We start from the raw sequence: 17,543 nt of genomic DNA, 5'->3' as shown, positions 1-17,543 counted from the left end.
AACTTTCATTCATTTAGTCCATTAACAAAAGAGTGGCATTTATGTGAAGTTAGAACAAAAAATCAGTCACCTGAAGACTGAGAAAAAAATCTACAAAAAATGTTTTGCAAAGGGAGTATTTTTTTTTAAAGTAAAATACAGATGTAAGAGAGAATTTTGCCTTGGTCATTGCAATGCATCTGCACACTATGACAGTCACCAGGTTTGTGAGGTAGGATTGGATGGATGTTTGTTTATTTATATTTGTTTACCGGGATAGAGTACTGATCTCAATGGACCATTTGGAAGCACAGTTTGGGTGAATAGGATCATATAAGAAATGATCAAAACATATTTACAGATAAAAGGATATGCAAAAAAAGAGATGTATACGTGTATTTACAGATGCAAGAATATGCTACAGCAGTTAATTCAAGGAGCAGTTTACAATGTCAAAACATGGATGGAAAATGGAATTATGTTTAGCCGTTTTATGGCTAAGATGTAGCCATAATGATGTTATTGCTTATATCACGTACTAACTGTGCCTAACAATGACTTGCTATGTTGCAGGGAGAAAGTGAAACAGTATGTTAGTAAGAAGCATGCCATTTTACTTCTGAGTTTAGATGTGTTTGTGGCAATTGTGGTTTCTGTTTATTTGTCTGGAAATTATTTCATTAATACATTAATTGTAGTCATGAAATACTGGACCCACAAACTATCTTGATACTGGAATTTTTTTTTTATTTAAAATCACGTTTATGATTTTAAAGTAAAAGGTACAACACAAAACTGAGTCACCCAGTACCTGATACAGAGACACAGCTGAATGCTGAAATAAGTTGTGACAGTCTTAAAGGTTTAATCTCTTCCACTTAAGGTAGTTTGTTCCTGACTCTCCTGCAGAGAGCATTCCTTTTTTGTCAAGGCAAAACATATGGTTATGATAATGTTGGCTTAATTTAAAATCTGGCATCTGCAAAGAAGGCTAAGATTACATCGCTGCACTGATCAGACTGTAGATTTGCTCTTTGTGTCATATATACATTTGCAAACTGTACATGGGAATACACATAACTAGTTCAGTCATTTTTCTTGTGTTTTGATTTTGCCATGTCTTATAATAATTTGTGAAAACTTAATTTCTTGTTCTGTTTAAATGTATGTTTGTATATATTTTAGCACAGAAACCATATCCTGTACCTGGTTGAGAACTATCAGACAGTTGTGATTGTCGGAGAAACAGGATGTGGGAAGAGTACTCAAATTCCACAGGTGAGCACTGAACCACATTTGTTGGTATTTTTGATTGTGTATTTCCGCAGGTGGGTGGGCTAAACCACAGTGGCCCATTTCATGACCTGGTTCTAATTAATTAATTAATTAATTAATTAATTAATTAATTAATTAATTAATTAATTAATAAATAAGAATGAAGTACAATACCCAATGCAGGATGCAAATGACAGAAAATTATATTATTTCTAGTCTGTATCTTTCCCAGCATTAACAGGAATGTCGCAGATGCTTATGAATGACTAGGACCCCATTTGTCTTTGGTACTAAACTGTTTTTGTAGCAGTAGTGCATGAAAAATAGAATCTAAGACAGTGGAGCACATTAGAAGCATCTACTAATTTTACCACAGGTGAGATGAGGACTCGCTTATCACAAGACTTGTAGCTGAACATAAGTAGCCAGATCAAGTAATGTAATCAAAAAGCACAGCATGATTGTAATTCTGAGTATTTATAGACATTCCCTTGGAATGCTGACTAGGTAGGATGTGACTCGGTCAGGTGGCCAGGGAGTTCTACAACCCTGGGTCTTTGTCTGCTGGCACATGTAAGAAATGATATTATTTTACTATCTACTCCCTCAGAAATGGGAGCATAACTTAAGTCTTTCACTTCACATGTTACTATAACTGTATCGGGGAACTGTTTTTTCTATTAATACTGCTAGCATTCCCTTTCTTGTTGGGGGTTAAGAAGAACACCATTCCACCCTTACAGACTCTGTTAATGGAAAATACAGTTTTCAGATGTAGATGAGCTGGCATATCATTCTCAAGGCACTAGTAACTCACTTTAATAGTCTCAGTTGGCATGACATTCCTGTTCTCAAGATCATTTATGCAGGTGTGGGTATTCTAAAATGATGCTAGGAAAATATGTAATATATGTAATATAAGTATCTTGAGTGGGGGCTCTTAGGGGCAAGTTATTTCCTGCATCATAAGATATTTTTTCTTAGGGTTAATGGTGATCATCTACTATGATATTATGCTGTAGTGTGCACTTTAGTAGAATGGCCATCAGCTTCTGCTTGCACGAAAGTTCTAAAATGGTGCCGCTATTTCAGGTATATCCCACAAATGTACAGGTCTTTTTACTAGAGTTTGCTAGGTTGCTTTCTGAGGGTAAACCGCCTTCACCTAGAGCACTGCATGTCCATGTGTCTGTCTATTTAACAAACGTCCAGCACTAACGATAGTTTAAACTGAATGTGGTCCGTAAGCACTGCGAAGGATGGGCTGGAGTCAGACCATGTCCGTGGGCGTTTATAGCCACAAACTGTCCCTGTGTGCTCCACAGAGAGAGGAAATGTGCCAGACTGATATAATTTTACCATACTTCAGTGCAGTGCCAGCAGTATGACCCTGCTTTTCCTTAACTTGACTGTTAGTCCCTTGTCACAAACCCAGTAAGAGAGAATAGCTAGGTCTTGGGATCATCAGCATCTAACAGATATCTGAGGTGTGTATTGTGAGCTTGTATTGTGTTTATGAATACTGTGAACACTATAAGTCCTAGGACTGATTCTTCTGCTACCCTCATACACTTCTGGTAGGAGTCAGAAAGTTCTGAGCAGCTTAGGACTCTTTTTGAAACATCTTTACTAAACATGGCATTTTTTTAAAAGTGACATTGGTACATACGTACAATAATAGAAAAGAAAAGAAACCTTAATACTATTTCCTTTGTTGCTTTTCATACAGTATGCATTTTAACAATTTTCATTCATCCCAACATTACAACTTCTGCCTTCCTTTAAATTTCACTCCCAGTTCTGAACATGATTCTGCGTGTGTTCACATAAATTCCTTTTATTTCCGTGTAGTGTGCTCCTTCCCTTTAATAAGATTTCACTTTCAATTATTTTACATACTTTACAATATTCAGTACTTCAGTTGCAGTTGGTTTAAATTTTGATTTCCATTTTTTTACTAATTATTTTCTGTAGCCAGTAGCAATAAACTTCATAAGGCCTTACTATGTACGAGCAATTCAGATTCTATATCCTAACTCAGAAGAATCATTTTTTACTCCCCCAGCATTTTGACAAAGTGTTGTGTAGAGAATTTTTAAGATCTGCCAACTTATTACATTCTCATAAAGCATGTTCCCAGTTACCTGTGTCTTTCCCATCGAACATACTGCATTTGCTGTCTAGTCAAGGAAAAATTCTATGAACTCTGCCTGGGGTATAAAAATGCATATGAAAACAATTCAAAACAAGACTCTTAAACCTTCTGGACTTTGTTGCTTATATACAAGTCATACAGATGCCCTCACATTGTTCCTTTGTATACTACCTTTCCATTCTTTCTTCACAATCTCTTGTAACCTCATCTGAGTGATTCCTGTAGTCATCATGCAATATTTTATATACTCAACTAATTATTTCTTTTTTAACAGCAACTTTTGTTCTGGACTCAACTAAAATCATGACCGTGGCTGGTCTTTCATTTAAAATTCTCTCTCCCTTTCTTTTTACCTATACTTTGTTACCAGTCTCTGGTAGGAAAGGTAGTTTCTAACCTGTTATCCAAACTTCTGTTTAGCCTGTGTCACATTTCCCTCTGATCAAGTTATTTGCTTCCAAAAATCTGGTTCCTTTGCTATTTGTATCTAGTAAATTCCAGCCCCTTTCTGCCTTCTTCTTATACCCTTACTTACAATCATCCCTATTGGTAAAAATATCCTTCCACCATTCCAGTATTGGCTTACGTTTTAGAATACTCTTTATTACTTTTTTTGAATACAGTATTCTGTGTGATTGTTTGCTATTCTCCTTAAGGACCTGCATGTAAAACCATACTCTCTCCTAATTTCTCAAACTCCCACCTGTTTCATTAGTATCCCTTTCTACTTTGACATATAACTTTCTTTTTGTCTTAGTCTCCAAATCCATATTTAAGAACGTTGGGTTTTTCAGTTTATGTATTCTATTTTGTTTAGTTTCTTCCCATATATCATTAGTTTCCCATAACAAAATCTTTTGTACTCTTTCATTATAAATACTTCATCTTATCATGTCTCCATAAATAGAGGTGCTGCTGAACCAATTCATATGTGGATATATGGTTTACTGTTATAGCCTTTGTTTTATCGTCTTTAATTTTATATTCTGAAAAGATATGAAACTGTCTCAAAATATTCTACAACACCAAGATATTTACTTTTGGATTTAACAAGTACAAAATAGTATAACCTGCAAATAAAACTAACTTTTTTGATCAACAAACCTGGTTATACTCCTGAATTTGTGAATTTGTGAGTCCTTATTTTCTTTGCTAATGGCTCTAAATATAAAGCAAATAATAAATAGAAAGAGGACATACCTGCCTTGTTCATCTATTCAAATGCAGCTAGTCAGAGAGGAGTCCTCCCTCCTTACTTTTTGCCTATAATCCTTCAACAATACTCCTGATTAACCCTATTACTCTGTCAGGAAATGCAAATGTGGTCATAGGTTGGTACTAGGCTATCGGCCCTAGGGCCTATACAAGCCTAGCCATAACAATTCCCTGGCTATTTCTTCCCACGGTATTTACTTCCCTGGACCCCTGTCTAGCAGGGTGACTGACATGATCCCCGGGGTGAATTTCCTATCACCCATCCAATCATCAAGGTTCCTTTTGAAGAGGGCCAAAGAGGCGCTCTGCTTGACATATATGTACATAACTGTTTAGGACTCTTGAGGACCTATCCCAGAAGTATTTAGCAATAATAATCCCTTTGTATAAGAGTGGTCCTTTATCCACCCACAGTAACTTTTTAATCTATTGCTCCACTGAATCCTCTTTTGGAAATTTTGAGAAATGTGCACTATCTCAGCTTTATCTTTATGTTGGCAATCGCAGCTCACTTTTTGACTTTTAATGTGGATTTATTTCTGACCATAGAAATATATAGCTTTTCCTGATGTTGCAGTATGCATACATTATGAACTTAGCCATTGCAGTGTTCTTGGTACTTTACTTGTTGACTTTTTGAAGGCATTTTCTACTGCCAGGCACCGAGTCCTTTTAGACAGGCTTTTAGCCATTGGACTATCTGCTACTGCTACATAATGGTTAAACACATACCTTGCTATCTTGTAATTTCATGATGTCTATTCCTTTTGGAATACAGTCGGACTGTTTTCAGTAAGCTTACTGGAAATGTTTAATCATGCCCAGATAACACTGACTCACAGGCTTCACTCTGTTCAGTGAGTGTTCTGAGATCTGGAAAGGGTATATCCTTTCTAGTCCTCTTTGCTACACTTGGGTGTCCTTAGAGTAAGTCGGCACAATTAGCAGCAGTTCGATTTAACCTACGTTATTTGCTTATCACAATAATGATATAAAGTTGTTGGTAGCTCAGTGAGATGTAAGTGATCAGATGGCACTTGTCAAAAAGAGTAGGGGTCCTTTACAAAAATAATTCTTATTTACAGAAACTTTACATATGTACAAATATTTGCAACTATATATAATAAATATATGTATGTATATATATCTATATGTATATATATATATATATATATATATATGTGTATATACACACACACACTTACATGTTTATACAATCATGCTAAATGTTCATCTCTTTTAGACCCCCCACTCCTTTTTCCATAATCAGCATCTGATTTTACTTAATATTGTTGCTAAAATCATTTACCATTAAACATAACTTCATTTGCTCTTTCATTCCATTTGACCCATATAACATAAAATAACTTATTTGTTCTTTTAACATATTTTTACTTCTATTCTTATAATATCTATATTTAATCATATCCATGTTTATTTTATCCACTTCTTTTATGTCTTCAAAAAAACTTATTTACAGTGTTTCCCCATAACTTTTTACTCTTTTACATTTCAGAACCCTATCTTCTGATTTGGTGTGTTTCCTTTCACTGGCAATTTATCTATTACCAGTTTCCACAAAAATCTTGACATTCTACTTTCTGGTTACACCATTTGCTTCTTAGTTGTATAGCTTTAAATGTTTTCATTTGTTAGATTTTCCCATGGTCCCCTGATTTTACATAGTAATGTTTTATCATTACATTCTTGCACCATACTTTTCTATCTTTTTCTATATCATCATTTTTTTATTTTCCACAAAAATATTTTTTTCTTGGTAATATTTTATTTTATGATTTATACACTGTTTTCTCTTTTACTCTTTGTTAGCATACTCCAAAAATCTGTCATATTTATACAGTTTTACTACTAATCTCATGTCTTTTTCATTTATCCACTTTAACACGTTGTACAAATTTAATGAAGCAGCTTATACCACTGAGTTAATTAACCCTAAACCTCCTTCTTCTTTATTTACATACAAAACTCCTCTTTTTACTGGGTGTAATCTATTGTTCTTCGGTTCAATCCTCGGCTGGGGTCCCTTCTGTGCGGAGTCTGCATGTTCTCCCTGTGGTCACGTGGGTTTTCTCTGGGTGCTCCGGTTTCCTTCCACATCCCAAATACATGCTGTAGGTGGATTGGATACTGTAAATTGGCCCTAAGCGTGAGTGTGTGCGTGTATGTGCCTTCTGTGGAAGGTTGGGCACCGGGCTGGCAACTCGACACAGTAAAACTCCACTGCCAATGATGAGCAGACAGGTGATCCGCTGTGGCAACCCCTAACTGGAAAAAGCAGAAGGAATAAGAAGAATCTAGAACCCCGTATAAATAAAAAAATATCTGCAATAATTCCTTTTCAAATACTGGTGGCAACATAAATACACTTGCTAAGTATGTTGTTTTCCCATCAATACTGCCTTTTTTTCTGAATGATAATTTATATTTTCTCCTGAAAAGACAGGTTTGTTTTATTTCTTCTATTGTTTTTTTCCCATTGAATTCTACTTGCGTCTTTATTCCCAAATGTTATGCCTAACACAGAAATTGTATTCATTGCAAAATATATAACACCAGTCTTTACTACATCACCTAAAGCTTTACTTTTCTGTTTATATAAAACCATCCCTATCATCTTTAGACACTCATTTGTGCAAATTATTACTTTTTGTATCAAAATGTTGTTTTTTGCAGTTATTGTAATGTCATTTGCATATGTTAACGGAACTGGAATTCTTAACCCTTCAGGTGTTATTATACCCCACCTCCTTCATTTTGTAATTTATTTCACATACTGTCACATTCATAACTAATACAAAGAGTATACAACTCACTGGACATCCCTGTCTAACACCACTCTTAATATGTACCTCTTGGCTTAACCAGCCATTTACAAGTATTTTTACTTTATTATTACTGTATGCTAACATATATAATTCCCTCTCTCATTTATATTATATTATTTTATTATTACCCATAAGATTTTGTGTCCAATTGTGTCAGGTGCCTTATTAAGGTCACTTATCATGATTTTCTGATCATAATATCAACCACAATTTCTCTAACTACCATTAATAATTCTTGACATGTCTTCCCCTTTGTACTGTATATGTTATCTTCTGTAATATATCCCCTTTTAGTTTTAAATCTCTTGTGTATTATTTTCATAAAGATTTTATAATCATTATTATTCAGTACTGTTTCCAGTTTTTTTAATTGTCTTCTATCTTTCTTCTTCCATATGACCATAAGTATTCCACATACATAAAACCTTCTTCATTTAAGAATTCATTCAACATCTTTACATTTTTTTGCCAGTCCCTTAAATTTTTATACATTTCATACTCTATTCATTCTGGTCCTGCAGCCAAATCTTTATTTCCTTGTCCTAATACTTTATGTAGTTCAGTTAAAGAAATCTCCTTATTCAACTCTTTATTCTGTTTTTATGTTAACTTTTTTACCTTCCATGTTTTTTTCACTACATTCTTTTTTCTTTAAATATTTCTTGTACATATTGTACTATGCTATTCATAATCTTTTCCTGAGTTCTATTTCCCTTGTTACATTTTTTATTTCTCTCATTGCACTACTATTCCTTTACTAATCTAAGTCACCCTATACTACTTCTCTTTTTCCTAGTAAGAATATCTTTGCAAGAAAAATAACCTACTGTCCAATTCTCAGCATGGCTTTAGACCTCCCCATAGCACCACCACAGCAGTACTTTCATTTACCAACATAGTCAGTCACCATAGAAACAAGGGACTATTTGTATTATCCATATTCTTAGACTTATCTAAAGCCTTCAACATGGTAAACCATAGCATGCTTCTCGAAACTCTTATCTACCCTTAACATAATCACCTCCATTACATTATGGTTCAATAGCTACTTATCAGGCCGTCAGCAAGCAGTGCTATGGTAGGACCAATTGTCCTCCCTCTTACCAGTATCCATAGGCATCCCTCAAGGATCCGTCCTTGGTCCTTTGCTATTCTCCCTATTTACAAACCAGATAGCTGCGTCCTCACTCTCTGCCGCAGTAGTGAAATACACAGATGACACCACCATTATATGTGCTGCCCCCACCTTAAATGAACTACAAACCATAACTCAAAATAACTTTGCTTTAGTTGACGCATGGTTCACTAACATCAAACTTATGCTTAATCCCAAAATAACTAACCTAATTCTCTTCAGCCCCGGTAGAACTCCTCCTCTAAGCAATGATTTCACTGTAAACTCCAAATATAACATCAAAATCACCCCAACAACACACACAAAACTGCTAGGTGTAGTAATCGATAATAACCTGAAATTTGACATACACATAGCTCAAACAATCAAGAAAGTAAACAAAAAGCTTGGTCTCCTTTATAGGAACAAACAGTTCATGACCAATAATACCAAATCCACAATTGCAAGAACTCATCTCTTATCCATCCTACTTTATGCTTCCCCTATCTTGACAAATCTTCACCACACCAAACTTAACAAAATGGAATCTTGTTACAAGATTGCCAAGTTCGCTACTGACACTTCTCATAGATCCCATCACTGTCTTACCCTCAAGCAGCTCAGTTGGCTTGAGCTGCCCCAACTACTGCAACTTAGTCATCTCTCAATAGCACACAAACTTTACTACCTGCCTGACAAAACCCCAAGTGCTACAGTATGTAATTCAGCCTTACACCACCACCAGAACCTTAAGATCTAGTAACCAAAACCTTATAAATGTCCTCAAACATAAAAATGATGCCGGTAGATTTCTCTTTGACTGCACTATAGCCAGAATCTGGAATTCACTCCCAAACCACATTGCTTTCCAATTTAAAAAACTCCTCAAAACCCACTATTCAGAAAACTGGCTTTGCTCTTGCAACTCCCCAGGTTAATCTATAACACTGCACTGTTGCAAGGATTCTGCTACGGATCACCTGTTTGTTCCTCTTTTTCCCCAGACATACTTGTTCTACCCAATCACAAATACTTTTCAGAATGAATTCCTATCTTAGTACACTAAATAACAAAAACAAAACAAAAAAAAACATTTTTTTTTGTATTTTTTTCTATCTTGTAATGTACTGTATATATCCCTTACAACAAGAAATCATTAATATCTGCTTAGTGCATGCTGAAATGTAGTCTTGTAATGTACTGTATATATTCCTTACAACAAGAAGTTAATATGCTTATTGCATACTGAAATGTAGTCTTATATCTATGCTCAAATCCTCTCTTATGTAACATACTGTTATTTAGAGCTTTTCTCCTCGGGCCTCAGCTGAAAATGGACTTGTGTCCAGTGGGACTTTCCTGGTTATCAAATGTAAAATAAAATAAATAAAAAATAAAAGTATAGCAATTCTTGCATTTTCTTGATGGCTTTCATAGAATTGTTTTTCTTTGTCAAAGCACTTTATATCATTATGATGTTCATCGTGCATACAGCTGCAGTCATAACAGATGGGTTCTCCTGCCATCAGGCGGGTCCTCGGTCGGCCAAATTCCAAAGTCTAGGTCCGGCGTCGGTTGTCGTCGCTTCTTCCCTGACATCAGTGTGACAGGGGTATAAAAGAACCAGCCAACGCCATTTTCTTCAGTCTTTCTTGCCGCGCGGTGCCCGAAGCAGAAGCAGTTCTTAAGTGCCGGTCGGCCAGCTCCTGAGATTACGAAAATTTGGAAACCGAAGTCTTCTTAAAAGCTAAGTACCCCGTTGGGGAAACTTTTCTTGCCTCAGACCGATGTCAGACAAAGTTAATAATTGTATTTCTTGTGGGGAGCAAATACCGCATAAGGATTTCCATTCCCTCTGTATTCCTTGCTTAGGCCCAGACCACGACGTCTCGGTCTGTTGCTTTTGTGCTACATTCAACAAACGCACTATTAAGCGTCGGGCGGAGTTCACCCAGCATTTTTTTGGGAAAGCATTTAACTATACTATGACGTCGGATTCTCCGACTCTGGTTTTGTCTAAAAACACAAAGACAAGGACCGGCTCGAGGTCCGGCCTCTACCGACACCACGCCAAAGCCGACTACACGTGGTCCGGTTCTCAGCGGCGCCCACGCAGCCCCTGATTACCGACGACATCTTTGGTGGTGTCTCCTGTACCAGGTCGCAGGCTCCTCGGCCCACACCCGACTACAGATACCGAAGCCACTCTTGGCGTTGAAACACAGAATGTGGACAGGTCCACCTCCACTCAAGGTGTCTTCAGACCTTCCTCTTCCTTCTCCATCAAGGCTTTCACCAAGTCTAAAGTAACCATGCACCCTAAGAGACCAGCTACACAGGGCCCATCTCCAGGCCCCATGCCTAAGAAACAGATGCTTAAAATGGCTGAGGATTTAATTACTCTAATCAGAGGTTCTCAGCCACCTCCGGACAAAAGGCACAGAGTGGAGGAAGATTCCCCCTCCTCTGATCAGGGCTCCATTATTTCAGAACACTCTGATGATCAGGAACAGTCTTACTCCCCTTTTGAAGACTCTGATACAGAGGAGTCTATTCCTTCTGTATTCCCCCCTGAGGATTACTCATTTGGGGAAACTTTGCATACCTTAAGGGAACACTTTCACTGGGAAGGCCAGGATTATTCAGATTCCAAGAAAAGGCTCAGGGAATTTCTTTTGTTACCCCAGCACAGGCCTCTGGCTATACCTCCTGTCTTGGACATCCTAGATGATGTTTACTCGGAGGCCTGCCTTAACCCGGACTCTCTACCTCCAGCTCCAGTTAAGCCTGACAGGTACTACAGGGTTCCTGACTCACACCAATTTCTATACAAAAGCCATGCTGCTGACCTAGAAACCATCTCACAGGGGCCCAAGGGAGTTAAGGCCTCCATTGCCAAAAATCCATTGCCTTCCGAGAGATTCCAGATCCTTAGAAAGGTGGGAAAAAAGGTATATACCTCGGCTACCTTATCCATGAGGGCCTTAAACTGTCAGTTTCATATGCTAAAATGCCAACAGTTTTTGTTATCACAATTGAAAAGTAAAATGTCACAACCTGAACAACCAGACTTGAAGGAGTTGCAGGATTTGATGCATAGTGCAGAACAAGTGGGTAAACATACCTTACAATGTGGTTTTGATGCTCTAGAGGCCTCATGTAGAGCTGCTGTTACAGGCTCAGTCATACGTAGGCATGCCTGGCTCAAGGAACAAGCCTTGCCTGATCATGTCAAAGCTAAATTACTATCTTCAAAAGGATGTACTATTTGGGGCTAATGCTGAGACGGAAAATGGAGGAAAAGGCTAAATCAATGCAAACTGTGAAAGAATTTCTGCAGGTTCAACCACCACGTTTTAGTAGAAAAATGGCCTTCCAAAAACTGGTCCTTTCCTGCCACAGACAGACCCCAAAGAGGCAGATACAGGCCCAAGGGCAGAGGACAATCACAAGGATCGTATAGAGGCAGACAATGGCAAGCCCCTACACAAAGAGGTGGTGAGGACAACTCGCAATCTTTCAGAAAGCAAACCCAATGACTTTCCCCTTTGCATGCTAACCAGGTCTCAAATGGCAGCCCCCTTAGGAGGAAAGCTGGCACTATTTTCAAAAAATTGGCATGTTGTCACAAAGGACAAATGGATCCTGGACATTATAAACAGAGGCTACATATTCCATTTTCATACCCTTCCAAAAATGAGAGGCATGCCAAACCTGCCACACAATCAAAGGGCAGAGGCACAAAGGCAAATTTCAGATCTCATAAACATGAAAGCTATTCAAGAGGTACCTACACACGAACAAGGTTAAGGTTTTTATTACAGGCTATTTCTGGTGCCAAGGAAGGGAAAAGATTGGAGACCTATTTTGGATCTTTCCATCCTAAACACATTCCTACTCGTACCAAAATTCAAGATGCTCACTCTACAGCAACTTCTTCCTATGCTGGGCAAGGAGTCTTGACTGGTAACACTGGACCTCAAGGAGGCATACCTGCATGTCCCAATCAGACAAAATTGCAGAAGATACCTCAGATTTCTTGCAGGTTCAACTCATTATCAATTCTCTGCATTGCCCTTTGGCTTATCTACTGCGCCCAGAGTATTCACGAAATGCCTGGCATCAGTAATTGCCTACTGCAGACTTCAAGGGATACAAATATACCCTTATTTGGACGACTGCCTGATCCAAGCGGACAGCAAGCACATTCTTCTGAAACATCTGGCTTATGTAATAATGTTATTAAACTCTCTGGGATACACAGTCAACAAAGAGAAATCAAGGCTAATACCCTCTCGAAGATAATTTTCCTGGGTGCCAATTTGGACACAAACACCCAGATGGCCTACCTCACGCCAGAGAAGCAGGGGCAACTAATTCAATATTTCAGAACACTGGCAAATTGCACCAGGCTGACTGCAAGGAAAATCCTGCAGGCTCTGGGATTCATGGCATCTTGCATCTTACTAATCCCATGTGCAAAGCTGCATATGAGAAAACTACAGTGGTACCTAAAAACGTATGGTCTCAACACAGCCACAGTTTGGAAACAATAATACCACTAATTCCATGTCTGCAAAAGGAATTTCTGTGGTGGGCTCAAGCATGTCAAACAAACACAGGTCTTCCATTCAGCAAGCCTCAAGCAAATCAAGTCATCACAACAGACGCCTCGGACTACACACATCACAGACCGGTGCATTCAGGGCAAATGGTCCCAAAAAGAAAAGCACCTTCACATCAATCAAAAGAAATGCTAGCAGTAATAAATGCTATTATAGCTTTCAAGGACCTTCTACAACCAGGTCAACTATTGATAAGAACGGACAACACCACAGTTATGTGGTACATAAACAAGCAGGGAGGAACACATTCTTACAGACTGGCCATGTCACTTTGGAACATGGCCATGGACTTACAAATGGAACTACAAGCACAGTACTTGCCAGGCAAGGAAAACACTCTGGCAGACAACCTAAGCAGGAATATGACAGATCCACACGAATGGAAGTTGCATCCAAAAGTTTTTACAGAAATAATCCAAGAATGGGGAAGGCCAGACATAAATCTCTTTGCCTCCCACAAAAATCATCAATTGACAAAATTCTGTTCAAGGATCTTCCATCCAAAGGCCTGGAGAGTGGATGCTCTCTCTTTCATTTGGGCATCAATGACAGTTTATGCCTTCCCGCCTCTTCCTCTGCTGCCCAAAGTCCTATTGAAGACCAGAGCAGACAGACCAAAAATGATCCTCATTGCTCCGGACTGGCCAAGGCAACACTGGTACCCACTCCTGAGGAGCCTGACACATTCCCCACCATGGACCCTGCCTCTAATGCCTCTTCTTCTGACTCAGCACAGCTTCAAAACTCTTCACAGTCAGCTAAAAACGCTCAATCTAGCCGCATGGAAGATTCCTTAGCATCACAGCAGGCCCTGCTCTCCAAGGAGGTGCAGGATGTCATTTTGGAGGCCAGAAGGCCATCAACTAGAAAAGCTTACTCCGCAAAATGGAAACGTTTTTGTGTCTGGAATGAGAAAAAGGGCCAGAACCCTGGAAAACTGAATTTACCTCATATACTACAATATTTGGCTGAACTGCTAAGCAGTGGACTTTCGTTCTCCTCCATCAAAATCCATGCCTCAGCCATTTCTGCAGAATACAACACTGATCCAGCTTTATTCTCTCACCCTCTCTTAAGACAGTTCCTCAGAGGGGCTAAGAATTTAAGACCTCCAAGGAAACAACCAATACCTGCTTGGGATCTTAATTTCATTCTGGAAAAACTGACCTTGCCTCCTTTTGAGCCAGCTGCCTCATCAGATTTGCAATATTTGTCCTGGAAAACAGCTTTCCTTCTGGCTATCACTTCAGCTTGTAGAGTTTCAGAACTACAGGCTCTCATGGCTGTCCAGCCTTTTATCATCTTCCATCAAGACAGAGTTTCCTTACGAACCAACAGTCCTTTATGCCTAAAGTGGTATCCAGGGTAGCTTTAAATCAGGCCATACATTTACCTACTTTTTATCCTAATCCTCAAAACAAAGGGGAGAGATTACTACATTCCTTGGACATCCACAGACAACTGCGTTATTATTTGGACAGAAAAAAAGCCTTTCAGAAAATCAGAACAGCTCTTTGAGGCCTATGCGGTAGGAGTTCTGGGGAAGCCAGTTTCCAAACAGACAATCTCAAAATGGATAGCCCACTGCATATGCTTTTGCTATTCTTTTCATGGCAAAACTGTACCTACAGGCATTAGAACCCATTCCACCAGGGCCACAGCCACCTCTGCAGCCTTCCTCAGAGGAGTACCTACCAAGGATATTTTGGAAGCAGCCACTTGGAGTTCTGTGCATACCTTCTCCAAGCATTACAACCTACCATTATACTCCAAATCTAGAGCAGGCTTTGCCACTGCAGTCTTGCAGGGCATTTTGGCTCCTCCTAGTTTCACCTAGTGCCTACCACCCCTTTCTTAGCTTTGGGATTCTACCCATCTGTTATGACTGCAGCTGTATGCACGATGAACATAGTACAGTTTTGTACCTACCATAAATGTAGATGTTTGAGTGCTAATACAGCTGCAGTCCCTCCCTCCTTCCCCTCTAGGGGTCTTCTTTTATGGTGTATTTGCTTGCAACTACTGTTTTTTGATTATATTGCATTGCATTATTGCATAATTTTATGTATTGCCTTCCTTCTGGGGGCACCTGACATCTGGGGCAAGAAAAACTGAAGAAAATGGCGTTGGCTGGTTCTTTTATACCCCTGTCGCACTGACATCAGGGAGACCTAGACTTTGGAATTCGGCCGACCGAGGACCCTGACGACAGGAGAACCCATCTGTTATGACTGCAGCTGTATTAGCACTCGAACATCTACATTTATGGTAGGTACAAAACTGTACTTTCTAAATATTAAAATGCATTGTTATATGTTCTTTTATATTTTTCTTTCTCTGCTTTTCTCACATTATATTGCCACTGTCAAAAAAAAAACCTTTTTGTGCTTTCCCTAAATATTAATCACAGTTCAGACCACTTTTTATAAAATGTTCTCACAGTAATATGATCTTTCCATAACTGTGTTACTAATCTTTATCCTTCTTCATTCCATGCTTTCTCATTTATCCTTTTTATTTCTGTGCCTATTTTATATATTCCTTGTTCTCCTTTATTTCTAGCCATGTTGCAAGATGATAAGAAAATCCTATTTTAACTACCTCTGTGTCTCCTATAACTAAACCTTCTGATAGTATAAAATAATCTATTTCAATTCTATACATAACCTTTTGTAAGTCCATGAATGTTTTCCCCAAACTTACCACATCTTATAATTCTAACATTTTTCTTATATCATTTCCTTTCTTTTACACTGGCCTCTTATATCACAATTAAAGTCTGCTGTTATTATAATGTTCATATTTTCACTACATAATCTAAAATCTATTGAAATAAGCACACCCTTTATTTATAATTAGTATGAGCATATAATGTTATAATTCTGTATACTTGTTCTTTCCATTTTAAATGTACAATGGTTATTCTTTCCATTTTTACTAAAGTTGCATCTAATATCTTCACTGTATTTGTACAGAATACAGCTATTCCAGAACATCTCTCACTTCCCAAATTCCATATTATCTGTCCTCCCCATAGTTTATCTGTTTGTAATCTTTCTTCATTTGTTAAAAATCTTGTATTTTCTAATATAATTACATCTACATGATATATAATACACCACTCCACAATTCCTTTTTTTCTTACTATATTCTTAATACTATTCACATTTACAGAAAGCACTCTAAAATTTTAATTTTCTCTTTTCATTGGATTCATGGTTTCTTACGTTCATAGCTAATTACTAGACTTGCTTTCTTAATAGGCCATTGTAAGCCTAACCAATTTCCTTCCCAAAGCTGAGAATCAAACACTGCACCCCATGTCCATGAGTCAAGCAACCTAACCATCGTATCAGAACCCAATCTTTAGCTGTATATATTCTTTTTCATCCATTTCTTTTCTTTTTTGTTTTGTACTCATATGTTTACATTTTTTTCTGTTACCCTTTTACCAATAGAATTCTTCTTCATCACTTATTTCAGAGCCTTCTTCCATGTCCTCTTTATTTTTTCTCAACTAATCTTTCTTCTTTTACTTCTAATTTTTTTCTTTGTTCACTTTCTTCTCTTAAGTTTTCCTTACTTACTTTTGCAATCCATCCATAAATGTCCCATTTTTTAAACAAGAAATGTCTTTATTAAATTTATCACTTATGACATAGGCAATCATACATTTATATAAATGAAAACAAACCACATTGACATAGTCTTAGTTGCAAGCAATATACATCACAAACTGTATTGACATAATTTTAGTTGCAAACAGTATACATCACTTATAATCTCGACAATCATTGTCAGTCACACATTCCATAACTCATTCAAATCCTGGATTGTATTAAACCTCCTTCCTCCCCTGTATGTATTGTTCCCAAAATTCTGGTTTTTCCTATGTAATTTGATCCTACCTTTTCCTAAAGATCTAATTTCCAGTTGTTTTATCTCTGTTACTATATTTACTACTTCTAGTACAGCTGGTTTAGACTTTGATTTCCATTTTCTAGTAACTGTTTTTTTTTGTTTGGCAGCCACCATAATTAGACTCAGCAAGGCCTTACTATGTCTAGGCAATTCCATTTCTGTATCATAGCACAGAAAAATCATTTCCTTAGATACACCAATTTGCTCACCCTGTATGTCTGATAGAGTAGTCTGTGGGGAATCCTTAAAGTCTGCCAACTCATTAAACTCCCAGAAAATGTGTTCCAAGTTACCTCTTTCTTCCCCATCACGCCTCCAACATTTTCTGTCTACCTGAGGAAAAATTCTTTAGAGTCTAGTTGGGGTATAATACCTATGTAAACACTTCCAAGCAAAGATCCTAAATCTTCTAG

At 37.8% G+C, this 17,543-nt stretch overlaps 1 protein-coding gene across 1 annotated transcript in view; it reads left to right on the top strand.

The window, feature by feature from the left end:
• DHX35 (DEAH-box helicase 35) overlaps window positions 1–17,543 on the top strand; it is an 844,978-nt gene that overhangs the window by 26,361 nt on the left and 801,074 nt on the right. The window contains exon 3 of the mRNA XM_044090458.1: window positions 1,165–1,257. Within this exon, the coding sequence (XP_043946393.1) occupies window positions 1,165–1,257 (93 nt within the window). The remainder of the gene's footprint in view (window positions 1–1,164; window positions 1,258–17,543) is intronic.

This window comes from Protopterus annectens, chromosome 12.part0 (assembly GCF_019279795.1).
Source record: "Protopterus annectens isolate FY-2018-M chromosome 12.part0, PAN1.0, whole genome shotgun sequence".
NCBI classification, from domain to species: Eukaryota; Metazoa; Chordata; order Ceratodontiformes; family Protopteridae; genus Protopterus; species Protopterus annectens.
Note: the sequence above shows the minus strand (reverse complement) of the source record. Positions and strands in the feature narration are given on the sequence as shown.